We start from the raw sequence: 24097 nt of genomic DNA on the forward strand, positions 1-24097 counted from the left end.
GACAAGCTGTCGATGGCGGAGAGAGGAGGAAAATATTGTAGTGAAAGCCCGGCGAATTGAAGTGTGGCCACTAGATTAGGACTAGCCGTGAAATAGATAAGAGAACAGATATACCCTCTCTACGCCGTAATTCGAGACTAGATTTTTTAGTGCGGGCTAGTGGCAATATAGGCTGTATTTGCCATACTAGTACTAGCCTTGTAGATTTATCAGGTACCATTTTGTACCACCCCCATTAGCCTCATAAGAGTCTCAACAGGCAACAGTAGCGTCCTCAAATAAGGTAAATTGGTGCTATACACGCTTGATTTTTCATTATTGATGCTCATATGCTGGACAAATCTTCAGGGCGAGAATTGCTCAATATATCGCCAAAGTTCAAGGAAGCAAACCATGGGTCCCAGTCCGAGAGGCTTGCAAGAGAGTCAAGATAGCCATCAAGTGGTGGCTCACCAAAGGACCATTGGTTCGAAGCCCAAGCTTTCATACGGAGCTCCTGTAGCTTTTGCCAGTCTGTCCCTGGCTCGGTGGAGAAGACTTCGAAGCAGGTTTCCACCACCTGCCGAAGGTCGAAAAATTCCGCAGAGTTGGGGTATTGGACCAAATCTTGGAGTAGTATTGCACAGGAATGAATCGCATTGAAATGGTTCAAAACCCATTTGTATGGCTTGAGTTCCGGGTCTACAGTGGCCGCGATGAATTCGTTGATGTAATTTCGAGAAGCGTCAAGTGCCTTGGTTCTTGAGCTTCGGGGCCACTCTTCTGTTCGCAAATATGGCTGATGTAGCATATATATCACTTTCCAACAACAAAGCCTCTGGCTGATTCCGACGAACTTGGTCGTGCTTTCCGTCGACCGAGATCGGGACTTCGATATCTCACTAGTGCATATACTCATGACTTCCTCGTCTAGACGACGGACGTCGTCTTCTGTTGGCACTGATATACCATATATCTCGTCGAGAATGTTTATCAGTAATGGGTTGATGCGGGACAAAGTGCTCATAAGCCCGCGGTTTAGACCACCCTCCTCTGATAATTCATGAACGTCAAATTTAGTACTGTGTATCAAGGGAGGCAGTGCATGGGCAAGTGAGTAACAGAGATCCAAGGTGTGAATTGACCACCAAAGCACGCGACGAGCATCACATTCATGAGGGGAGAGCTTAAAGCATGAAGGATCACGGTGCAAGCCGAGAGACTGAGAGGCCCGTAAAAGTGTACAAATTGGTTCTGGGTTCGGATGACAATCGCTTTCTGTTATAGTGGGCACTGCTAACAGGATAGCGGCCCGGATGGAGTCTTCATTCAGGTCGAGAGGATAACCAGAGGTCGAAAGCAGGCAGAGTGACAAGTCTTTCCATGACAACGTTGAAAAATTGGAAATAGTAGGGTCACCGCAAGCATCATTGGAACATGCAGCAGAGTAGCAAATTGCAGATACCAGCGACCATAGGCTTTCTGGGTGATTTGGTTGATTCTCCAGATTCTCTACAATGTTGAAAATCTTCGGCATGTTAACCACTGGATACCACAACTGGCAGTGTTGTTGGTACCAGGAAAGCAGCCTATGAACCTCGCCAAGTCTGACTAGGTTCAATATGACGATAACTGATGCGTCTGTGCTAGATGTGGAATCATACGCAGATAAAGTAATCGGGGGGTCGGGGGGCAAAGTAGACAAACCGTCTGGAAATGAACTCCTGTCTGAGCTATCGGTGCCAAGAACCGTAGATTTCCATGAAGAGCTTGAAATGTATCGGGATTGTGTATTGTAAGTGGCTGATAAACATGAAGACTGGCCAAGAGCAATGGATTCATTGTCCAGAGGTGTGTTGTCCTTGGGTCGAGCAGTCGTCTGGCCGAACTGGCCTCTGGGCCTCGTATTGTCGCGGGGCGGAGAAGGCCGAGTATTTTTCTTGTTATCAAAATGATAACTACATATGCGGTTGTTATCCATGCACCTCTGGCAGTGTGGCTTCGATTGATCGCATTTCACTTTTCGTTTCTGGCATGGTTGGCAAGCGAGGACTGCGCGATGTCGCTGCAGTCTGGGACGATCTAGACTCAAACGCGTGCCTAGGTGAGCGTTCATGCCTTGAGTTGACATACCGCACAATTGTGATTCTGAATTCCTGCAAAATTTCGAACATTATGAAGTTGGCAGAATGTACGTCAAATCCAACCCCGATGTGTAGATTATGTAATAAATACTCTGGGGTCAGAGAACCGATCGGGACTTTCCGCCAGATGATCTTCCGGAAAGGGCTAGTGGGGATAATCCACTTTGTAATACGCTAACCGCATTGGGAATCTTTTTCGGCCGGCCGAGTTGCCTCTATCAGAATTTATGTTACGCTTTGCAATCAAGATCGGACTAGATTCGTCTGGTTGCTCATATTCCCAGCCCAGGATGAGATCTCCCGTGGGGAATTAGTGACACCAGTCGATTTGAAGCTTCAAACATGACGTTAGTTCCCCTTCGTAATATCGGAGGGCCGAAAGACCGACAGCTCCGTAGCTCCGTCACGAATCTCACCATTCTGATAGGCTTCACTCATGAATTTTCTCCGGGACCGTGACATCATTTCTTCATGAAATACAAACACCCCCCCTTGTGGGCTCCAAGCTGTCTCCATACTGTTGTAACTTGTTTTTATTATAAGTAGCAGCACGATATCCCGGATGTCGACCATCTCACCAGTGTGCCATTCTCAAGCTACCGACTCGCCAATATCTCATTGTGATTGAACTCTGTTGAAGAATAGTCGAATATTTCCCCCGCTTGGTCGAGATTTTCTTCCTTTGCCTATGGCGACAGCAACTAAGATCGAGCTGTCTTTCATGGCGGACACGGGAGTGTATAGCTCTGGACTACGTGAGGATACAGCCCGAGCTACGAGCGACGCTCTGCAGGAAGATATGGAACTCCATCATATATTCTTCAATGACGAAAAGTTTCATAGTAAGTCTAGCTTTCTCTTGCTATCTTCCTGATTTGAAGTTGTCGAGAAGCTTACTGGCAGTCATACAAAGACCACACCGTGCACCACCTCCTCAGTCTATATGCCCTCGGTGCAGGACCGGAGGATATCAATGCTGCATACAAGCGAAATAGCACCTACCAGAGGCCGGTCTACCCCACTGATATGGGTGTGGTGCATGCGATGTACGAGGAAGCCAGGTTCACAGAGTGCTTAGGCAAAGAAGAGAACTATCCCAATTACCTGGCTTTTTTTCAACGAGAGATTGATGCATACGGAGTAGGCGCGGTACTAAATCAATACGTCTTTTCTGGTGACGATCGAGCTGAAAGCATGCTGTCTCGTCTGTTTGGAGGTATGTGGTTGATCTTTTAACTCAAGGGTCTGATTCTGACTATGTTGAGGTACGAGCTAAGTGATGCATTGCAGGTGTCCTCCACCCTATCATTCATCTTGGGTATGGGCTCGAGTTCAACCAGCCAGCAATCGTGGCCCAAGCACTCTCCTTGGCAGCCGTTCATGGTGATTGGATGGGCCGTAATTTCCTCTTGCCTGCAGAGAGGATGGCCAATGGGATCAAAAGCCCAGAGCAAGCGTCTTTGTTTCAGCTTGTGAACGAGATCCGAGAAGACAAATCCCTGAAACAGAGTGTCCGATGGACCGATACGGTCAAAATCAGAGATGGGGTGCTGAATCGTGCACCGCAGCAGATGTTGGGTTATGCTGCTCGCTACACGGTGTCCGAGAATCAGATAACAGACCGATTGGCTGACATTATCAGCACGGTTGGTGAGTTCTATTCGTGCTGAAATATTCTCGAGGCAAACTTCCGTCTAATGACAACTGTTAGCGTACTATATCTCCGCGGCCCAACGTCCGAACAAGGGAGTCAAGTTTGATTTCTTCCTTATTCATTGTGCCAACTTATCCATCTTCTTTCCTAAGCTTCTCGCGCTTCCACTACTAAATCAACGATCCAAGCTTCGAATGCTGGAATGGAAAGGGCGCATGGACCTTTTGATGTATGTGTCATCTAACTCGCCCGATCTGTTGATCGATGAGGTGATCCACTATCCTGTGAATAATGACTGGTCGACGATATTTGCTCGATGTGCTGCCCACCCAATCGATGACGGGCATTTAATCAAATTCATACGAGCTCTAGCCTATGGAGAGCGGGTCTGCCAGGAGTCTGAAGGTCAATCCCTGCCAATCTCTGGGGATATGTGGCTGCGAATTGGGAACATGGGTATGTACTTGACATTGTATTGGAGGAAGTGCTTCGTGTTAAATATGCTACAGTGATAGACTCCACGGTTGAAGGGAGCGAACAGGAGATGTGGAACCGATACACTGGGTTCGACGAGGCTTGGGAAACCCTTTCTGAGCGCGCAACGCTGTGATATTGAAATGCATATGATGGGTACACCTTCAATAACCGTGGCCCGGCCACCACTACCTTCACCGCGCCAGCCAGTTGCACAACTGCCGGTGATGTCAAGATTGGAATCAACACCTCGTCTCCTTTCTTTAAATATCGGGCACAATGCTCCACAGACGGTGCTTATGGCTGCACCCCCACTGGCACCATTTCCCCATCTATTACCCTAGGTTCCAATCCAAATGTGATCTACAATTATCCATTTTATTTCCCAGGTCTATACTGTCCATCTGGATGGGCAACCGTAGGAGTCGCTTCCAGCGATGGTGACAAGCCTACAAGCTTGTCGAGTGTTTTAAGTGCCTTGACTACCACGGCAACGGACTCAAGACTCAACGACGATAAAATCGCCACATGGAAGAACCCCGCTACGATTCTACTGGAGCTTCTAGATTCGGGTGAGACTCTAGTGATGTGTTGCTCCAGGTATGTGCGATGCGAAATTTTATCAGTCAAAACATATCTGATAGCTAATTAAGTTTGCTTTCCAGTTCCATGACGGCCCACCTTGACTTCGGCTGTTACTCAACCGTCTCACATATCGATGCGACAATTGGATGTCTTCGTATGATTCCTAAGTCAGATATTGGCGCATCAACCCAAACTGTCATTGTGGATGGGACGACCTCCACGGATCTCCTGATTATCCTTACTGCTTCGTATCCCGGCACTACCGAAACTACCGAAACCATAACCTTCGCTTCTTCGGAGTTGGATAGGCTTGGTACTGTCTCTGTTATAGACATTCTCCCCATGATGCACCGTCAATCCGACCTTAAGACAACTGGAACAGCTGGAGCTGCGTCCACGGATGCTACGTCTACTTCCAATTCTGCGGCGAGACCTAGCCCAAAGGGCAACTCGTGGGATGGACTGTGTGGTATTCTAGGGGTATCACTCACTTCTATTGTTCTGGGTGCGGCTGTGATCCTATAATTCTACTTCATTTTCAGTTATGAGAATATGAAAACTCAAGTAAAATTATCGATACATGTGTACGAAGTGAGGGAAAGTAGAATGTAACATATGGGGATATATATCCTCTAACCCGGTTCTAAATTCATTCATCTAACCCACATCCTAGGCCGTAACACGAAATCAATGAAGCAATTGTTTTCGGCATTCTCTTTTTCAATTACCCTACATACAACATTATGCACATGTACTTCCGCCAAGACCTTCAGCTTGCACTGCTGAAACCGATCTAAATAAGAACTAACTCAAAGTTTATGGGGCGTTCCAAAGTTGGCTATGGGGCAACTACCGGGCAATGCCAGTACGTGAAATTAGGTTCTATGACCAAGCCGCCCTGGAACCTGACCAGTTAGAATTAACCTGAAATAGGGGCCCTGCAGGTACGGGTACGGGTCTGAGGGGTCAGTGCACCTTGGATGAATCTTAGCCTGTCCTTTTTGCACTCCCCCCACAACTATGTAGTACAAGCCACACGGGCAGTGAGCAGAACGGTAAGCTCAAGGATTAAATGATATGGGTGATTTTGGTTAAATTTGGACGCTAAGTTCATCTTATCCTGCGTCGAGCAGTTTTATTAAATTCGCGAATCCGACTCTCAATATCTTAACTCGAAAGGTCTTATACGTCCCCGCCATCTTTTGATGATCTACCAGAAATACGGAGTAGATCATCAAAACTACCAGAATTATGGGTTCCGTCTCATTTGCTAACGCTCCGTAGTCACACACTATGCTTTATCAATAACAGCTTGAGGTACCATGAACACATTTATTATTATGGCTCATTGGGGTGTTCATTTCCGAGAACTCAACTTGCCCCCGAAAGTTTTGCAAGCCGGTGATTCAGGATTTCATTAACAGATTGAGAGTTATCTGCAGCTATCCATGATCCACTGTATCTCTTGGATTATACTCTGTGGCTGTACAAGCTGCACATTGTGACTGCACTGCAGACGAACAGATCTGCTGAGACGAGAAAGCCTCAAAAGGTCTCTTTGCCAGTCCTCATTCATCTCGCGCCATCTATCGAGACATTTTCGGAACAGAGCTCGTTCTTGTTCTGTTCCATTGCCTGCGGCCACTCCAAAGTCATACATTTTCTGGAAATCTTTGGGTGTATCCGCAATAATGACACTGACCGGATAATCCTTGAGAAGTAGCTTTTCGAGTTGATTTTTGTGGGCCAATGCCCGTCTGTCATCCGGCACTGCCTGCAACTCAGCACCCTCGGTGGCCTGATGTCGGGGATCAGCCTGCTCATCTTTGACCGCTTTCCACTCCTCCTCGGATAGGACATGGGACGTTGCAAGACCGGTGGTTTCAAAAAAGTCTTGGTCACCTAAGACTGGACTGAAAGCTTCCCAACCCCACGCACCACTGTCAAAGAAACGTTCAGTATTGCAATCCACGAACACCATTCCCACGATATCATTAGGCCTGAGTTCCAAAAACTCGCGAGAAGTGTAGCCTCCCCAAGAGTGAGCGACAATGATAAATGGAGGCTCAATACCAGCGTTCTTTAGGAGGGTATCAAGCTCTATTGCGACAGATGCTGCAGATATGCTTGGTGGTGTTTGGCTGGGACCTTCACTCCTACCCATCCCTGAACGATCATAGTTCAACCAACGAGCAAATGGAAGCACAAGCTTTCGCACTACAACCCACTCATCGATCGTGCTGCCAACGCCTTGCATGAGAATGACGATAGGTTCTCCAGGCTTGCGATCTGGACCCGAAACGGACAGATAGAGGTTATGTGAACCGACGGAGACAAGCCCATCTTTATAACCTTTGTCCCAGTCAATTTTAGAAATTGATTGCATTGTGAACTGGATGTGAATTCAAGTTGAGCAAGCAATGAATTGACGTCGAGTTGTTGGATAATGGGGAAGTGAAAGATGCCCAAGCCCCCGCTTTACAATGAGTCATTAAATACTAGTTCCCAATACGTTCTATAACACTATATATGTATTGAACTAACGTCATAAGGATTACCGTGGCTTCCGCTACTGTACAATACAATTGAATGAAGAGAAATTTCACACGCGCCTTCAAGGGGTAATGACTATTTTTCATAGGATCTCTCATTATACCAAGGGTCATCAAGAAATTGTCACCGCTCGACTATCACTGTAGTTCACTAGAACACGTTTGTAGTATATACTTGAAAAGGCCGGTCAACGGTAGGTAGCCTTGATAACTATATTTAGAAAACTAACTAACGATCTACAGGTGATGAGCATAGCCTTATTAGGTTCCGAATCCGCAATTGATAGCCAGATATCTTTTCTTGTACTCCTACCGTGATCGATGACTAGGTGAAAAGGGCTCTAATATAGTAAGCCTTTGTAGTCAATCTTTCTAGGTTATAGCTGGGCATGGTATCTGCATATCTCGATATTTAGGTCCTAATTTACATCATATTTTGCAAACATATTACACTAAACGGACAATGCGACATGGTCCAGCATTGGAGCAGTATGCTCTATGTCTCCAGACCACTTCGCCTAAATAAGAATAACAGCACCAACCACAGCTCCAGCAACCGCCATCAATGGACCAGCATGGACCCCGGCAATATTTGTTGAGACAGGCGTAGCAGGGTCACTCGAGCCAGCCGAACCAGTCTCAGATGCCTCTGAGCTCGTTGACTGAGTAGGAGCCTCTGTAGTCGAAGGAGCAGTGGTGGTGCCCGAAATACTATGCGAGGAAGTCTCCGCGGCCACCCCAGTAGAAGATGAAACTTTAGTATCGGTCGTGGCAGTGGCAGAAGTAGAAGTAGTTTCAGCAGAGCTAGCGGACGCAATTGTCGAAGAAGCAGCGACAGTTGAAGGCGACCAGCATGAGAGGGTAGAGGTCGTGGATACGCAGGGCTCTGTTCCTCTGTAGGCAGCGCAGCAGGGTTCGTCGTATTTGACAGGAGCACGGCCGCCGCCGCAATCGAGCGGATCACAGACTTGCCCGTTTGTCGGATCGTACCAGTGGACGATTGTGTCGGCGCAGGTGGTGTAGCTGATAGTCTCGCACGCAGCAAAGACAGTCGTTGCCAGCATCAACAATGATGCGGCGGTGGGAAGGGTTTTGTGGACCATTTTTATGTCCGGATTGTCGATTTTGGGGGGTATTCTTTACTTGTAGAGGTGAGTAGGATTGTAGAGTTGTGGTTGAAGATAAACGAGGAAACAATAGGAGACTGGAAATGTCTACCCGCTAATTAGACTGGTTGAAACCCAATGAGTCAAGAATACGAAATTAAGGGACAAAAAGATTAAGGGCCGAGATCAGATATTTCATCAGCCTCGTTTACCTAAAAGAGGGCGGCCCCCGGGCCCTATTTGAGCCCTGCTTTAATTGGTTATGAGGGCCGCTTGGACCTCCAGACGTCGGTTAGACCCTAGGGGGCCACCCCAGAGAGGGGGGGCTCGGATGTATCCAGGCGAACTATATCCCAATAGGCTAGCGCTTAAGCTGGTATGGGCACTTTTCCATCACTTTTTTTTCATAAATAGGGGGCCAAGTAGGGCTCTTGTGTCCCTATTTCCAGAAAGGTCTCATCTGCCTAACTTATCCGTCGCTGGTTCTTGTCATTCACTTTTGTCATTCGTTTATATTGACCATGGCGCGATTTCCTGTTGTCTTCGTGCTATTCGCACTCCTGGCTGCTACTCTAGTCGCTGCATTCAACCAAACATTGGAATTAGAAAATTCGAATTGCGATGTGAGTCAAACTTTTACACAAACATACTTCAATTGCAAATTAGCAAGAGCTTAATGACTGATATATATATATTTTACTCAGAACAACTGTTACTTCGACAGCTTCCCCGGCGGGTCGTGCACGGACGACCCAGCATGCATGTGTGACAAGCAGCAGTACCGCGAGGCGTACTTCTGCTGCATGAAGGATTGTAACCCTAATGTCATGCCTGGTAGGTTAATTATTTCTATTTTCACCCTCTTGTCCCTAACACCATTTGCCAAATACACCAAGAATAACAGCTACTGAACTTTGCGATCTAGATTCCATTACCCGGCAGCATAGGGAATGTAAAGCCAGAAATATGGATTTCACCTTCGATGCAGAAGCTCTTTGCGGTGTCAAGCTGACTACTTCCGCCGGTTTCCTGGTGGCGGCTGCTACTACTACTTCCAGTGCTTCTGCTGCTACTGTTACTGTTACTGCTACTCCTGCCGCCGATTCTACCACCACTGGTGACCCCAAGTCCTCAAAAACGTCCGCCTCTACTACTTCTGCAGCGTCATCAACGATTATCCAACAGGCTTCTTCTACGGGGAATCAGACCAGCTCAGCCAGTTCGACGCCAGCTCCTACCAATGGCGCGCCAGGAAAGGGGGCTATCGGCAATGCTGCCCTGATTCTAGTTGCTTTATCTGCCTTGATGTTGTTTTGAGACACCATTTAATACGAAACAACAATAACAGATGTTCTAATTTCTAGATCTTGGTTCTCTCTTACTTAGGCTATAGGAAAGCAAGAATCATTCAAGTAGTTTACGATAGACAGGGACTAACCGTGCAACATTCCCAACTTTAGACCTTTGAGGATGAAGAAACGGCTCCAGTAGAGAAGTTCGTTCGATATCGTCTAAGTAAACCCGTTGGTATGGAGGTATCTACGGTATGTATTAGATAGCTCCATGTCTAGATAAATACAATAATTCAAGGGTGAATAGAGAGGAGGGTTTAGGAGTAAGAGTGAAAGTGGAGTGACAGAAGAAACCAGCCCAAGAGTAGCATTTAGAGCACCAGTCCTCTATACGATTTCTACTTTATACTAACTTCGTAGATATTTAATAAGTCATCTAAAAAGAACATCCAAAAGCACATCGGAATTTTCTTATTTATAACTATACTTGATAGTGCCCAGCACTCGAAACAATTCCCTTTCCGTTTTGGTCCTCACCTCTTGCCGCTTTTTGGTCACTAAGTAAACGTCCTATAAGTATAAGCTCGCATTCCTTAATGATAGCCCGCGCCCTATTAGCTCTGCTTTTTGATATGGCCTAGTAGCAGAGTGCTCTATTTCTTCCAAATCCTTCCTCTCACTCTTTTCTTCTCTGTCCTAATTTTACTGGACTTGACGGAGTCTAGAGTTGACACACAAGAATGAATGAATTGATTCCCGAAAAAGCAACCATCCAAGAGAAAGCTAACAAGCTAAAGGCCCAATGGCCCAGGTCCCAAGCAAAGTATCGGTACACATCTTTGCTCCGTGCAGGTTTAACAGGACCATACCAATAGCTCTTCCAACAAAATGTCCCAAAAACCAAGTAGACATTTAGCATGAAGCCACTGCAGGGCTATCAAATGCTTAGGAAACAGTGATGGAGGAGGATCCACTGCTCTCGTATCCCTCAGTGCTGACAATCTGGTAGTTGTGCGAGCCGAGACTCATTCCAAGAGAAGCCCAAGCGTTGAAGTGGTTAGCAGTGGTGACAGTTCCGCTGGAGCGCTTGGAGCGGCGGATGGACCAGTACTGGTTGAAGGTAGCAGTTCCGGAGATGGAAGGCTGGTTCACCTGCTGGTGGGTATAGATATCGTAGACGGATCCATCGCTGGTCACGGTTCCCTTGAAGGTCATGCTGCTGCCGGGGTTGTACTCGCCATAGCTTTCCATGATGTAGTATTCGACGAGGGGGCTAGTGGTCCAGCCGTAGACAGCGAGGTAAGCATTTCCGGAGGGGTTGAAAGACCCGGAGAAGTTGATGTTTCTAATGTGTTCTTGTAAGTATATTATCGGGAGAAAGATAGGTGAGTTTAGCTTACCGGGCGCTTCCAGTAGCCCAGCCCTTGCCAGAGGTGAAAGATCCGCAGTTGGTCCAGTCGACGCTGTACTGACCCGCAGCACCGTTGTTGTAGGAGACACTGCCACCACCGTTGGTCCAGAAAGAGTAGAAGTAGCCATTGCTAGTTCCTTGCTGGCTCGTGGTGATCGCACGCTTTTCCACCTCGCTGGGAAGCGCAAGGGCAGTCACGGCAGCACAGGCAGCCACGAAGAGGCTTGAGAAGGAGACCATGGTGAAGGATCAGATGCTTTTGGTAATTGAGGACGATGAATAGATTGGAGTGGGTTGTTTTGTGGCAGGGGTTTTCTTCAGGAGAAGGCCTTCCTTTTATATTGATAGGAGGATGTGGGGCGTCAACGGGTGTTTCTAAACAGTTTCATCTCCCGGATATGTCTTAGATTTCAATTTAGCCAGCGACCCATTTATCCCATACGGAGTACATACTCACGACTCCCAATTGCACAATCATGGTCCGTAAACGGACCACGATCCGTTTCCTATCATGTCTTAGCGGCAGTCCATCACATCATCCTCAAGTAAGTGCCTCCATCATTCAACCAGCCTAAAATCCAATTTATCAGTGATTTAAGTTAAGGGGGCTTACGGCTGGACCCTCGAAGCGGCTAAACTTCGTCGCCAAGTGAAAACAAGAACTTTGAAGAATCCAGCCACAGGCACAGAAGCAAATGCGGGGAAATTCATCACGGCTGTACGGAGTAATGGGTGTAGCTTAGCTCAACCCAGGCTAAACCTAAGATCAGGCAATTTTCAAGGCCGGCAAAACAAAGGCTATATGACCATTTTCCCGGACCATTTCAGTCATCAGAGAGGTCAATATAGAGTCAGCGAATCGCGACAAGGTGGCCGACCCATCCACGGATCAGCGGATGTTTATCTCAACCGAATCTTGGCAAGTGGATATGTATCTTCCTGTGTAGATGGCGTGGGTAGGTAGTAGATAGATGGTAGGCCACGATCTGATATTTGAACCGCATTTACTCCGTATGCAGCGACACAATTCGTGGTCAGAAGCGGGTTTGCTCAGAATATCCCGCGAGAATATGGCCCACGGTCGGCTCTAAATGCAATACATGCATGTGTTTTGTTTTCTGTCTATCGTTTTCAGCCTGTTTATACGATTGATCAATTTATTAGCCTTCTTTGGGCACTAATCTGTTCCAACCCTCTTGTTAGTGGCCATTTGTCAAGATGACCCATAATCCCGCCAAGAAATATTCGAACGTAGCGGTCACGTGAGATTCGGGATCGATGCTTAGTAAAGCGGAATTCTCGGAAGCTTGGAATATCATGCCATGCACATTTATCCCAGATACAGGTGTCCCGACTTTTCAATCTCTCTTCAAGGACAAGATCTCGTGAGCCTGGCAAGTAGCCAGAAATATTTCCATCGCCTCTGATTTGCCCCTATGTAGCACGGTTATCATATGTCTTGCATCTCGACCAGATCTGATTTTAATCCGTGCGGCTCCCCACAAATAAGCCACCCTTTCGGCTTGCTTGAGGCTTAAAACTTCTCTCATCTTTTAAAATATTTGGGATCACAAGACTGGCAAATCACAGGGGATTTTGTAGTGTTTGGACAAGTGTGAGCATGATTCTAACTGCACTCAAGTAGCTTCAACGCGACTTTCGCAGAAGACGAGGTATATTTCTCGAATGTTCGGGATCCCGAGTACGAGAGGGATGATGTCAATTTATCCTCATCCCAGTTGATGGTTTGCACTTTTGGAAGTTACTTGATAATCACATAATCTTTCAAGTCTCACCTGAGCAGGTGTCGACATCAAACAGATAGAGCTACAGTGTGCATTTGACTATGAACCAAGCATTCATAAAATTCAATGCCGGGAATTTTCACTTTCATAACTTCCGGTATGTCTCAGAGTTGATCCACATTCTCGCGAGAAAAAGGTTATATGCACAACCAAATGATGTATGCTTCAAAGATTCAATCAAGGAACCATTACAGAACCGTGACATTTGCCACAGGTGCTCTGAAGTACTCCATACTTGAGCCCAGTGCAAGGGGCTATGCTGCAATACGCCCCTGTCGGCACCTTTGTCTCAATGATACGGTTCCACCATGCCAATCGCCTCCCCTGGGACTAGCGAGTGCTTGGCATAATTTGTGGGCTTCCGTTTCCCAAAACATACTAATGGTCACGCGAGCAGTCCTCGGTACCCCAAAAAGTTGATCTAGCCACATTCCACTCTGTCTGCATGTCAATCTGCACGACATTGAATTGGTGCAACCTTGCAGTTGATTTTCCTGGCTATTTTGGCCGAAAATAAATAGTTTCCTTCTGGTTAGAATACAAATAAGCTTAACCAAGTCTGTCTCGTGGCTGGTTCTCAGGTAAAGGCTATTGTTAGCACGCGTGAATTCACTATTGGCACGGCGAGCTAACCCCTTTGGGAATGGTATTCCTTGGCATCCTCTTGTCAATACAAGTGCCATTTATCAAGTGCACCACAGTAAATGATACAGTGTTCGTTTAACCCTCATAATTTAACTATAAACAGGCTAGTTTACTATACAACTACGTGAAAATAAGGGGTTCTCGTGAAAAGAACCATGTAGCTACAGCTGGAAGCATTCTACGTCATGTTAATATACTGAGATAAAATGAATGGCACTTGTATTGAAAAGTGGACGCCAAGGAATGTTAACCCTAAAGGGATTAGATCACTGTGCCGATAGTGATTTCTGCTGTACCAAGAGGGTTTTGCCTTTTTTGCCATTTTGCTTGATATTTTTGCGTCTATCAACATGAAGTCGGCCCTTGTCAAGAAGGTGCTTGGCTTGCAAGATCCTCCCCATCGACACAATGAAACGGCATTGCCTCACGATACAGATCCGACTGTTCGGGAATGGTTAAGCGATGGCATTCCCTCCAGACAGCAGGCGGGACAATACTTCGTGAGGCTGTTGCCCTTCTTAAAATGGATCCAACACTATAACCTTCAATGGTTTCTGGGAGATTTGGTTGCAGGTACGTGTCTTTATTAACTTGGGTCCCAGCTCCTGCTAACTGTCCTAGGTATAACGGTTGGAGCTGTCGTGGTTCCCCAGAGTATGGGATACGCCAAACTGGCAAATCTTCCGGTGCAATATGGACTCTATACCTCTTTCATTGGTGTTGTTATCTACTGGTTCTTTGCAACATCCAAAGATATCACGATTGGGGTAAGCTACCCAGGTAGTGTCTCATCCGGTGCTTGCATGGGCTAATCAACTGGGCAGCCTGTAGCTACCATGTCAACCGTTCTAGGCGGCATTATCACCGATGTTCAGAAAGACCACCCCGAGATTGGAGGCCCGGAAATCGCCCTATCAGTCGCCATGCTTTGCGGATGCATCATTGCATTCATGGGCTTCGCACGACTAGGTTTCATCATCGACTTTATTCCGGTTCCCGCAATTACAGCCTTCATGGTCGGTTCTGCTATAAGTATCTGCTCGGGACAAGTCAAGGGACTATTGGGCCAAACAGGAGACTTTGAAACGAGCACTCCGTCATACCGAATAATCATCGACACGCTGAGGTATCTTCCCACCGCACAAGGATACGATGCTGCCATGGGTCTTACAGCGTTGTTCGCTTTATACGCCCTCCGATCAGGCTTCAACTATGGTGCAGCCAAGAAGCCACGCTTCGCCAAGCTCTTCTTCTTCCTTGGCGCCTTGCGCACAGTGTTCATCATCGCTCTTTACGCTCTTATCAGTCTTGGCGTGAACCACCATCGCCGCGACAATCCCGCCTTTGCTTTGGTTGGAAACGTGCCAAAGGGTTTCGACAAAGCGGGTGTCCCTGTACTCAGAGCCAGTGTAATCAAGCTCATCGTCTCCCAATTACCCGCATCCGTGATCTGTCTCCTCATCGAGCACATTGCAGTCTCAAAAACATTCGGCCGTGTTAACAACTACACGATTGACCCCTCACAAGAGCTTATCGCCATCGGCATCACCAACATCCTCGGTCCCTTCCTCGGTGCCTTCCCAGCGACAGGCGCCTTCTCCCGCTCGGCCATTCAATCCAAGTCCGGGGCACGCTCTCCCTTCACCGGCATCATCACCGCCATCGTCGTCCTGATCGCCATGTACACATTGACCTCCGGCCTCTACTACATCCCCAAGGCCACCCTATCAGCCGTCATCATTCATGCAGTCGGAGACCTGATCGTCCCACCCAACACCATCTACCAATTCTGGCTCATCTCCCCCCTCGATGCGGTCATCTTCGCCGTGGGCCTAATCGTCGCATTGTTCAGCACAGTCCCAAACAGCATCTACACAACCGTCTGTATCTCCGTAGCCGTCCTATTATTCCGCCACGCAAAAGCCCCAGGCCAATTCCTCGGCCAAGCCTGGGTAAACGACGAAAACAACCAAATCCCTCTTTATCTACCTGTGGACGAACCAAAAGCCGACCCAAACATCAAAATCGAAAGACCCCGCCCAGGAGTCTTCATCTACCGTTTCTCCGAAGGCTTCAATTACCCCAACGCAAGCCACTACTTCGATGACCTCGTCCAAACAATCTACAAGCATACCCGCGGGACGAACGCGGAGATATACACGAAAAAGGGCGATCGCCCCTGGAACGAGCCGGTCTCTTCCAGTACAGATGATTCCCATCTGCCGATTCTACAAGCTGTCATTCTTGATTTCTCGGCTGTCAATAATGTCGATGTGACCTGTATCCAGCGTTTGACGGATATCCGCACGCAGCTAGATCGTCGGTCCACACCTGTTGTTGTGCAATGGCATTTTGCCTGTATTAAGAACCGATGGACGAAGCGTGCGCTAAATGCAGCGGGCTTTGGGTATTGGCCGTTACCTCAAGAGGGGGTTGTGAGTGAAAAGGGCGCTGGAGAGCCAGGTTCTGAAGGATCTTCCTCGGATACCGAGAAGGGTATGGAAATGTCTGTATCATCGACGCCGGACACTGCGGGTCGGCCGTTCTTCCATCCTGATTTGACGACTGCGTTGCGAAGTGTGGATGTATATTTAGCCCTGAATCCTTCTGTTTAAAATAGACTATATATGAATATAAAGAAACTTGACTTGTTTCATTGAATAAAATGTGCATTGTGGCCAATCGTAAACTGTGAATCCATATCTCATGTACATGGGGGAAAATATCAGGGTTATCAACCTCAACTCCAACCGGGAATATCGCAAAAAGAAACACCAATATGCAATAAAATGACAATCATACCAAGGCACCTGATCCAGGCCTCATCAATGCATAAGCAACCAAGTATCATAAGACACACCCCTCGACTGTGTCTTCCCATCCCGACCCGTCGAGAACAAAACGGGTTCGAAATCACAAACTGCAGAGTACTGCCGAATCAACTGACGCCAATAACACGACTCAGCCGCAGGGGTAAGATACCGATCCCGGAAAGTGCGCACCGCATTATTCGCAATACGCTCCGCGATCTCAGGGTTATCAATCAGATAATCGATCTTACGCGATAAATCCGACCAATCCCGATCCACCTCAATGTAGTTCGCATCAGGCCCAGTCGAGATAAGCGCAGCATGATGAGCCTCACGCCATTCAAGCGCATGGGAGATAACAACAGAACGGCAATTCAAAAGATACTTCCCACGCCCAGAGAAGCTCCTCCCCTCAGTATGCGCGAGGAACATATACCGACAGTGGTCTTCAATGGGCAGAAGATTGAACCGGATATCATTCTGATCATCCCAATCAATGACACGCACACTAGCCCAACTACTACCCAACGCAGACTTGAGTAGCTTACTCCGCACGGGCGGGTTCGTCGCCAGACTACCGCGCCACACGAGCTGCTTTTTCTTCTCCTGGAATTTCAGACCTGGCACATATGTACCATCTGCGGCAGTTTCGCCGTCGTCGATTGCGGCAATGCGACGTCGGACTTCGTGATACGGTCCGATCTGCACCTCTGGCCAGGCCCAGTATCCGAAGTCGGGCATTAGCCAGACTGAAGTGTCTGAGTCGCGTTTTGAGTAAGCCCATACGGGACTCGGGGCTGTTGTATCATCTGCGAAGTCTTCCGTAGTGAAGATGAACTCGATACTGGGGAGGAGATGGCGGTCTGGGAATGCTGTTAGGGCGCGGTGGAGGGAGTTTAAGGTTGCTCGTGCTCGGGATGCGGTGGCGGGCATTGGGGCGTAGTCAACAATATATAACTGAATAGAATATGTTAGGATGAGATTGTTCTTGTGTCCACAAGGACGAATGTTGGGTGGGTGTTTCACTCACCTGTCCTCGATCAATAATTCCCCGCACCATGCCATCTTCCACTGTCCTGGAATCGAGTTCCTTGTAGGAAACGAGTTTATTTTCTCTCAGTGTAGAGGACTTGTCAATTTCGACAAATAGTTTAGGGAAAGCAATGCGACATTGGTCCTCGGAGAGACCGTGGTTGTTTCCATCGCGCTCAACGACAAATTCCCAACCAGCGGAAGAGTTCACAGGTGGGGTACAATATGTCTGTCGTGATTGTGTCTTTATGTTAAATTGTGATGAGATCGATGATGAACCGGTGCCGAAGATGAGGAATGCGAGGATAAACAGAGATACCACGGCGCCGGTGGCCAGGTAGCGGAATGAAGGGCGTTGTGTGATCATTCTTTCTGGAACAATTCCAGGTTTGCCCTCGAGAGTGTTTTAAGGCTCAATTTAAATTTCCATCCGAGGTCTCAGCCTAGAAGAAAGGAAGATCTGATATTTCGTGGGTTGATGTCACTGGTGTTAGCTCTGATTGTTTCCACGGCAACGCAGATGCGCGTAGTGTCCAACGTAGGTTAGATGCTGATGGTGCTTGGACATGGAGTCTAATTATAGTCGGCAATTGACCAAGTCCAAAAACAAAGAGATCAGTTGGGTCTATAGCTGGATGTATTTATCTACGTCTTTTAACTACAGAATCTTGGTCGCATCAAAGCTACCAAAGCGAAAGAACCTGTGCACAGTCGAATCTATAGTCCCAACTATATCGGATTATTATGTACATAAAAGGGAAATTGCCACAGCGAGTCGATATATTCAAGGGGTATCTCAACGGGTCATGAAAGCAAATGGGAAAACGAAAGAATAAAGTAGAAGGTAAATGTAGACTTAGACCCGTAATATCATAAGAAATGAAGCAGAGGAAGTCCCAAGGCTGAAGCTTGTCCACAGGCATCCCCACGCACGACTAGTTTGAAATTCCAACAAGAAGTATTAGTCGCCATTGGTGGGGGGTCTGGGACTGTTGCTGTTGAAGTAGCTCTCGTCTATCTTCAAGATCCATTCCACCTTCTGTGCCTCTGTGCGAGTAGCAAAGAGGAAAGTGTTCTGGGTTCCATAGACTGCAAACACATTCGGTCGTCCCTTGGCGGACAGCGAACGGTCGGCTCCAGCTCCTGAACCCTCTAGCAGTCTTGCGAAGTCCGGCGCATGGTCGACACGCGCATTGCGGAGGTTGATGGCATTGATCTCATCTCCCTCTGGGACGGAGTAGATGTGGAGGTACGGCCGGCGGAGCTCCAGGAAACGACGTACCCACACGTTGTTGGTATCATCAGGTGTAAGCACGTACCCCGTTTTTAAGGCGTCGGGGGCTTTGGGGAGAGTTTGGATGGTGGCTGTGAAGCGAGGTTTGAGGGATAGTTTGTCGGAGAGGCCGTTGGCATCCGAATTTCTAATGTGCGCCGCTCCGTCCGAAGGGGGTTCGGTATTACTCCGGATAAGGATTGCCTCTGTTGGGTCCTGCTTGAGCGACCATAGATCAAGATACTTCCGTAGAAGTTTGGATTTGCGCTCGTTGAGATCTGCGCCCCGCATTGGAGTTGACCTTGCACTACGAGCCAGCGATGGAATAAGACAACCCGCGCTTAAAGCACCTCGGGCAGCATGAAGCTCTGCCACACGCTGCCGGCGCTTGCGGTTGGCAATGTAGTCTCGTACCAGAGAAACTTTTCGAGGGGCCCAAGTGTTTAAGAGTTCCTCCCCTTTCACATAGTCATTTTGGGTGTTCATACGCCACAGATCAGCAGCACGCTTGGCTGAAATGGGCCGAATAACCAACGAGTACATGCGAGTTGTTGAGTGCACAACACGAATCGAGTTCCAGAATTGCTTGAACATCGACTGTTGGCGGACATAGGTACGACCTTGGATCTGGATTGTCTGATCTGCCTCAAAAACAACCGGGTTCTGCAAGCGACTGGACACAAGATCCCAACGAACAGTCACTTGGACCCGGTATTTTTCGGCAGTCACTCGGTCAAGCAACAGAGATCCATGTAAACTTGAATCCCACTGCCCCACAATTGTGACATGAGAGGTTCCGTCGGCGTTCTCCCTGACTGTTGGTTCTTGGACAAACTTCAAGGGGACATCCGGAGTCTGGAAGTCCTGATCTGGGATCTTGCCCCAAGGATCAAGGAGGCGGACAGAACCAACGCGGATGTTGTTAATATCATCCCACGGGAGAGTTTCCGTGGAACTGTACGTGATGTTGACCGAGATGCGGCGCTGCAGTCCTTGATGAAGCTGGGAAGTCCCAGCATCGAGGCTGCTGCTCTGGACAACCTCCACGGGGAGGTATTCACCAGATTCAGCCATTTCGAGTATTTGAATTCTCGCAAAGACATCATGACGTTCTTCCGAGTAATATTCAGATTCCGCGATTCGAGGAGCAGTTCGCTTCTGCGGTGAAGGCTCCGCCGAGTCACGCATATCATCCCAACTAAGAAGCTTGTCGAGATGAACCGATGTCACACCAGCATAAACACAGACCTTCAATGCGGCTGTCCGTGGACTTGACAGCGGCAAGCTCATGCTGTGCACACTTTCAAAGCGAACTGGGCCGTCCTCAAATCCTTTGATCATTTGAGTTGTAGTTGCGCCTCCTTCCTCTGAGATACCTGGAACAAATAACTGCGCATGTACATCAGACCCTTCCCACTCCGCGAACCCGATCATGTCCCGCATGACAACGTTAAATTTCAGAGTTGAAGAGGGCGCCTGCGCGGAGGATGGTTCGAGCGAGAGACGAACGATTCCGATGACACTCTGAGTATATGGCGAGGTTATCTCAACGGAAAAGTCTTGCACGCGGGTTTCAAAAACAGCCGTTAACGGGATGTCGGCATCACCGATAAGAGAATACTGGGGTGAGCAAGGTTCAGAGAATGGATTGTCGAGCTTGAAGTGTTGGATGTAGTCGGGCCGGTCGATATATTGATGCAATTGCCGCATGGCTTGGACGCGACGCTGGAGCTTTTCAATTGACCATAAGTGAATCACGGACTGCTTGAAGTCAATGACCCGGACACCCACACAAGGCTTCTTCGCCTCATCAAGCAGGATGTCTTCATCGCCAGAAATTCCGTTCAACACGAGATCATAAGATGATTCCATGTTATGACCATGGTCGACAATGGCAAACTGGAAGACCACATGCTTGTCCATAATCTGGCTCATGATCTGTGCCTCTTTCAGAAGGGAGGCATGTTGCAAAATCTTCTCGGCCATACGGACGTAATTTCGCTGAGACCAGTGCTTGTACACTGAGCGTGCGATCTCGAGTTCGCGTTCGTCCAACTTGGTGAAGCCATTTTCGAAAATCTGAGGAACTGGCTTACCCATATCTCGGATGTGGGTTTCAAATGTCTCCTTTTGTTTGCGCAGTTGCTCTTCGAATTCCTCCTTAGCTGTCCGTAGGGCGTGCTCCATACGCTCCTTCTCCGTGCGTAGCTCCGGTGAGTCTGGATCAGACGAAGCCCCCACGGATTTGAGCTTTTCTTGGAACTCTTCCTTGCGGCGGTCCAGCTGACGCTGCATATCTTGACGAGCCTGGTTTAGTGATGCAGCGCCATTAACTTCATCGTCGTCATTCTGTCGGGGCGTGCTCGGCATGGTTATAGCGGTGTCTAAAGAAAAGTTGTCGAGGGTCCCGTTGGACATGTACTTGTCCCTAATCGGGAAGGAGCTGATGGAGTCGGAATCTTCCTCTTCTGGGAGTCCACGCCGTCCAGCTCGAACTTTTTGCACATCCTCCAACAGTGTGTCCAATTCATCATCAGGCAAATTGGAGATCTGGTCAGGTCCAACCATAGCACTGACAGCTTCTCTACGTGCTAAGAACCAATCTGACTCACGGCTACGCTGCGACGGCATGGGTGAATCCGCCCTAGATGAATCGCCATCCATGTCAGATCCTGCCTTGCTCAGAGTTCGATCATGGGTTTTGTTTGGCGCCGGCGACCCAAGCTGGCTTGTAGTGACGGAATGGCGGAGTAAGCTCTGCTCGACCCGTTCGGCTCTAGCCTCTTGGGGATGGTTGAAACGGAAAATATGAAAATCGCCGAGGATGATTCGGAAACCACTCTTCAGTCGTGTGGGCTTGTCAACCCGCATGCCGTTCACCATGATAGCGGCACCTTCGGCGGGTACAATGGTCACAACGTTATCCGCATTTTCGAACGTGCAGTGCTTCTCGAGGATCTTGGATCCATTCAACCGGATCTCCACAGTTTGGCCTTGATCCATATGACCAACCGTGGTAGTACCGGGTTTAATATTGTAGACCAAGCATTCCGCAAGAAGGGGGTCGTCGCTGAGATTGACCAAATGGGGCATTTTCTTCGGCGTGCTCATTCCAATGAACCCCTTTTCGATGTTGATTCCCAATTCCTCCAAAGCTGCTTCACGCTCCTTGTGGATAAGTTCTGTATTCTGCAACTTCTCTTCCCAAGTCTGGTTGAGATCTTTGTAGAGCTTCTCACTCTGGTTGAGTTGTTCTACAATCTCTGCCTTGCTGACCTGAGTGACACTTCCGTCCGGCTGTTGGATAGAGACCATCTGTTTCTCCAGCGGTGTATCTGGGGGATAGTACTCCTGAGGAGGACCGCCTCCCATGGCACCAGGTGCTCCTCCCGGTGCTACACCCCCTCCAAGTTTTGATCGGAGCTGTGCCAGTTCCTCCTTGAGTTCGCGAATCATGCGTGCATTCGGATCTTCGTTCACAACAGCATGGTTCTTGATTCGTTTGGCAGAGTCGGCGTATCGCAGAGTACCAAGAGTTTCGTCAAAGTTAATATCTGCAGGAGAAATTGCTGCAATCATGGACGTCATGGAATTTCCACCCAAAGAATCCTTTAGCAACCATGTTAGGATTGAGTCACGATACGGTACCATGGATGCATTCTTCTTCTTGCCCGCAGCGGTCTTGCCAGCAGAGACATCAGCGAGTGCAGCAATCACACGACCAAGTGTTGACAACGAGCGATTGATCTCCGCACCCTCCTTCAATCGCGCGCCAGTGGCTCCAGTCGAGTTAGCTCTTTCTGAACCAGCCAAATCAACCAAACTGATTTTCGACACCTTCTCGGTATCCATCGAAGTCTCTTTGTCATGTCTCTTTTGCGTCAGAGTCAAGGTGAAAACGGCATGTGATCGACTTGAGGTTTCGTTCATGTTAGTCGCGGCAACCGTTCGGGCTTTGTTACCCTCATCCATCAGGTTCTCGATTTCTTCGAAAGAGCTGACGACAAGTTTGGCCAGATCCTCAACATAAGGACCCGTTGACGGATGCTCACGGACTTTCAAGTTGCCTTTGTTTGACGGGTTGAGCAAATCTCGTACCCGTTCGTTGTAGATTTCGAGGTATGACACCTCAACGGTGCAATTTAATAACTTGTCCGCCTGGATCGAGTTTATGCGCTCGAACATGGATTGGCAAATCCGTGGAATCACACCGTATTCTTTGCCATAACCCATCATGGAGTATGATTTTCCCGAACCCGTCTGGCCATAAGCGAAGATACAATTGTTGTAACCCCCAAAGGCATTATCCAGAAGCGGAGCACCCAGATCGTCGAACAGGTCATTTTGATCGGCGAAGTTTGATGAGTTCTTATCGAAGGACCAATATGATCGGTCAAAGGCAAAGACCTTATTCCCTTCAACAACGCCCTTCCCACCCTTCCGTGATTTTTCCTCTGCGCCGGGTGGAGGAGTGAGCACGGTCTGCGAGCCTTTCATTGACACAATACATTTTGCGCCTCGCTCGATCTCTGTATAAAGACAGACTTGGTTAGCTTAAGGTCCAAGTAATACCCCCTCCCTCGATATCTACTCACCTCGACTGTTGAAAGGCCGCACTCGCACCACCACCTTAATATTTCCACCGCCGCCTGGAGCCATCTTTGCTCTCTAACCCATGCACGGGAGATGTTCGTCAACAATGAAGGTGTATGGAAGCTGAAGTCCGGAAGTGGGATGCAAGTGGTGACAGGGGTACACCGATGCGCGAACTCCGTGAGGAGCGCCGCCTGAAGATCTGTCGCCGGGGAATGAGCGCGGGGTTAAGTGTAGCAGAATCGCTTGTGATCGTTTGGGGGTGGTTTGTAGTGAGATTCGAAACCGTAGGTGTCAACAAAGACGTCATGTATCGGTCCAATGTTGATGTTGCGCGTCTGTGATGTTTTTTTTTGTGGGGGAGGTTTGCTGGTGTGCGGGGAGCCTGGATCCTGCAACGTTGAGAATTAGCCACCGAGGGAAACCAGCCACAGTGTCTGTTTTCTCGAGGCACCAAGCAAAACAGAATGCGATTGTGGTCTCGAGTCAACAACGATGCGGAAAAGCCACTTTGGTCCGGGGGTGGTGCTGAGTAAGCGCTCCACCGCCACCCGTGGACTGCAAGGGGCCTCTGGGTTTGACGATGTGGGACTAATGACATGATTTCTCTACCCCAATACGATATTAAAGATGTTATATGTAAGGAGACGCCGACATGTTTTTGGCTGTGCGTTTTATACTTTTCATACGTCTTAATAATGTGTAAGAAAGCAGTCAAAAACGTGAAGCATGCAGCAACTTT

General features: G+C 48.3%; 10 protein-coding genes across 10 annotated transcripts; 4 read left to right on the forward strand and 6 right to left on the reverse strand.

Moving 5' to 3' along the window:
- Window positions 1–325: 325 nt before the first annotated feature.
- Window positions 326–2153, reverse strand: N7487_009248 (fungal specific transcription factor domain-containing protein; the record flags this gene model as incomplete). The annotated part of the gene is made up of 2 exons (XM_056876978.1): window positions 326–1937; window positions 2113–2153. The coding sequence occupies 2 exons, from the start codon at window positions 2151–2153 to the stop codon at window positions 326–328; spliced, it is 1653 nt and encodes a 550-aa protein (XP_056725558.1).
- Window positions 2154–2811: 658 nt separating this feature from the next.
- Window positions 2812–4387, forward strand: N7487_009249 (questin oxidase family protein; the record flags this gene model as incomplete). Its single annotated transcript, XM_056876979.1, has 5 exons — window positions 2812–2965; window positions 3013–3339; window positions 3414–3773; window positions 3835–4233; window positions 4287–4387. 5 exons carry the CDS (start codon window positions 2812–2814, stop codon window positions 4385–4387), a joined length of 1341 nt encoding a protein of 446 aa, XP_056725559.1.
- Window positions 4388–4779: 392 nt separating this feature from the next.
- Window positions 4780–5361, forward strand: N7487_009250 (uncharacterized protein; the record flags this gene model as incomplete). The annotated part of the gene is made up of 2 exons (XM_056876980.1): window positions 4780–4823; window positions 4917–5361. 2 exons carry the CDS (start codon window positions 4780–4782, stop codon window positions 5359–5361), a joined length of 489 nt encoding a protein of 162 aa, XP_056725560.1.
- A 907-nt stretch (window positions 5362–6268) lies between these two features.
- Window positions 6269–7222, reverse strand: N7487_009251 (alpha/beta fold hydrolase; the record flags this gene model as incomplete). Its single annotated transcript, XM_056876981.1, has 1 exon — window positions 6269–7222. One exon carries the CDS (start codon window positions 7220–7222, stop codon window positions 6269–6271), a length of 954 nt encoding a protein of 317 aa, XP_056725561.1.
- Window positions 7223–7906: 684 nt separating this feature from the next.
- Window positions 7907–8491, reverse strand: N7487_009252 (uncharacterized protein; the record flags this gene model as incomplete). Its single annotated transcript, XM_056876982.1, has 1 exon — window positions 7907–8491. The coding sequence occupies one exon, from the start codon at window positions 8489–8491 to the stop codon at window positions 7907–7909; it is 585 nt and encodes a 194-aa protein (XP_056725562.1).
- Window positions 8492–9015: 524 nt separating this feature from the next.
- N7487_009253 (uncharacterized protein) lies at window positions 9016–9811 on the forward strand (the record flags this gene model as incomplete). Its single annotated transcript, XM_056876983.1, has 3 exons — window positions 9016–9117; window positions 9199–9328; window positions 9420–9811. The coding sequence occupies 3 exons, from the start codon at window positions 9016–9018 to the stop codon at window positions 9809–9811; spliced, it is 624 nt and encodes a 207-aa protein (XP_056725563.1).
- A 920-nt stretch (window positions 9812–10731) lies between these two features.
- Window positions 10732–11437, reverse strand: N7487_009254 (glycoside hydrolase family 11 protein; the record flags this gene model as incomplete). The annotated part of the gene is made up of 2 exons (XM_056876984.1): window positions 10732–11131; window positions 11187–11437. 2 exons carry the CDS (start codon window positions 11435–11437, stop codon window positions 10732–10734), a joined length of 651 nt encoding a protein of 216 aa, XP_056725564.1.
- A 2554-nt stretch (window positions 11438–13991) lies between these two features.
- Window positions 13992–16262, forward strand: N7487_009255 (SLC26/SulP family anion transporter; the record flags this gene model as incomplete). The annotated part of the gene is made up of 3 exons (XM_056876985.1): window positions 13992–14220; window positions 14269–14414; window positions 14472–16262. The coding sequence occupies exons 1-3, from the start codon at window positions 13998–14000 to the stop codon at window positions 16260–16262; spliced, it is 2160 nt and encodes a 719-aa protein (XP_056725565.1). The 5' UTR covers window positions 13992–13997.
- A 210-nt stretch (window positions 16263–16472) lies between these two features.
- Window positions 16473–17856, reverse strand: N7487_009256 (uncharacterized protein; the record flags this gene model as incomplete). The annotated part of the gene is made up of 2 exons (XM_056876986.1): window positions 16473–17414; window positions 17488–17856. The coding sequence occupies 2 exons, from the start codon at window positions 17854–17856 to the stop codon at window positions 16473–16475; spliced, it is 1311 nt and encodes a 436-aa protein (XP_056725566.1).
- Window positions 17857–18450: 594 nt separating this feature from the next.
- N7487_009257 (kinesin-3 motor protein uncA) lies at window positions 18451–23421 on the reverse strand (the record flags this gene model as incomplete). Its single annotated transcript, XM_056876987.1, has 2 exons — window positions 18451–23291; window positions 23358–23421. 2 exons carry the CDS (start codon window positions 23419–23421, stop codon window positions 18451–18453), a joined length of 4905 nt encoding a protein of 1634 aa, XP_056725567.1.
- Between the last annotated feature and the right edge of the window lie 676 nt (window positions 23422–24097).

Source organism: Penicillium crustosum, assembly GCF_028827405.1.
Source record: "Penicillium crustosum strain IBT 35664 chromosome Unknown utg000004l_segment0_segment0, whole genome shotgun sequence".
NCBI lineage: Eukaryota > Fungi > Ascomycota > Eurotiomycetes > Eurotiales > Aspergillaceae > Penicillium > Penicillium crustosum.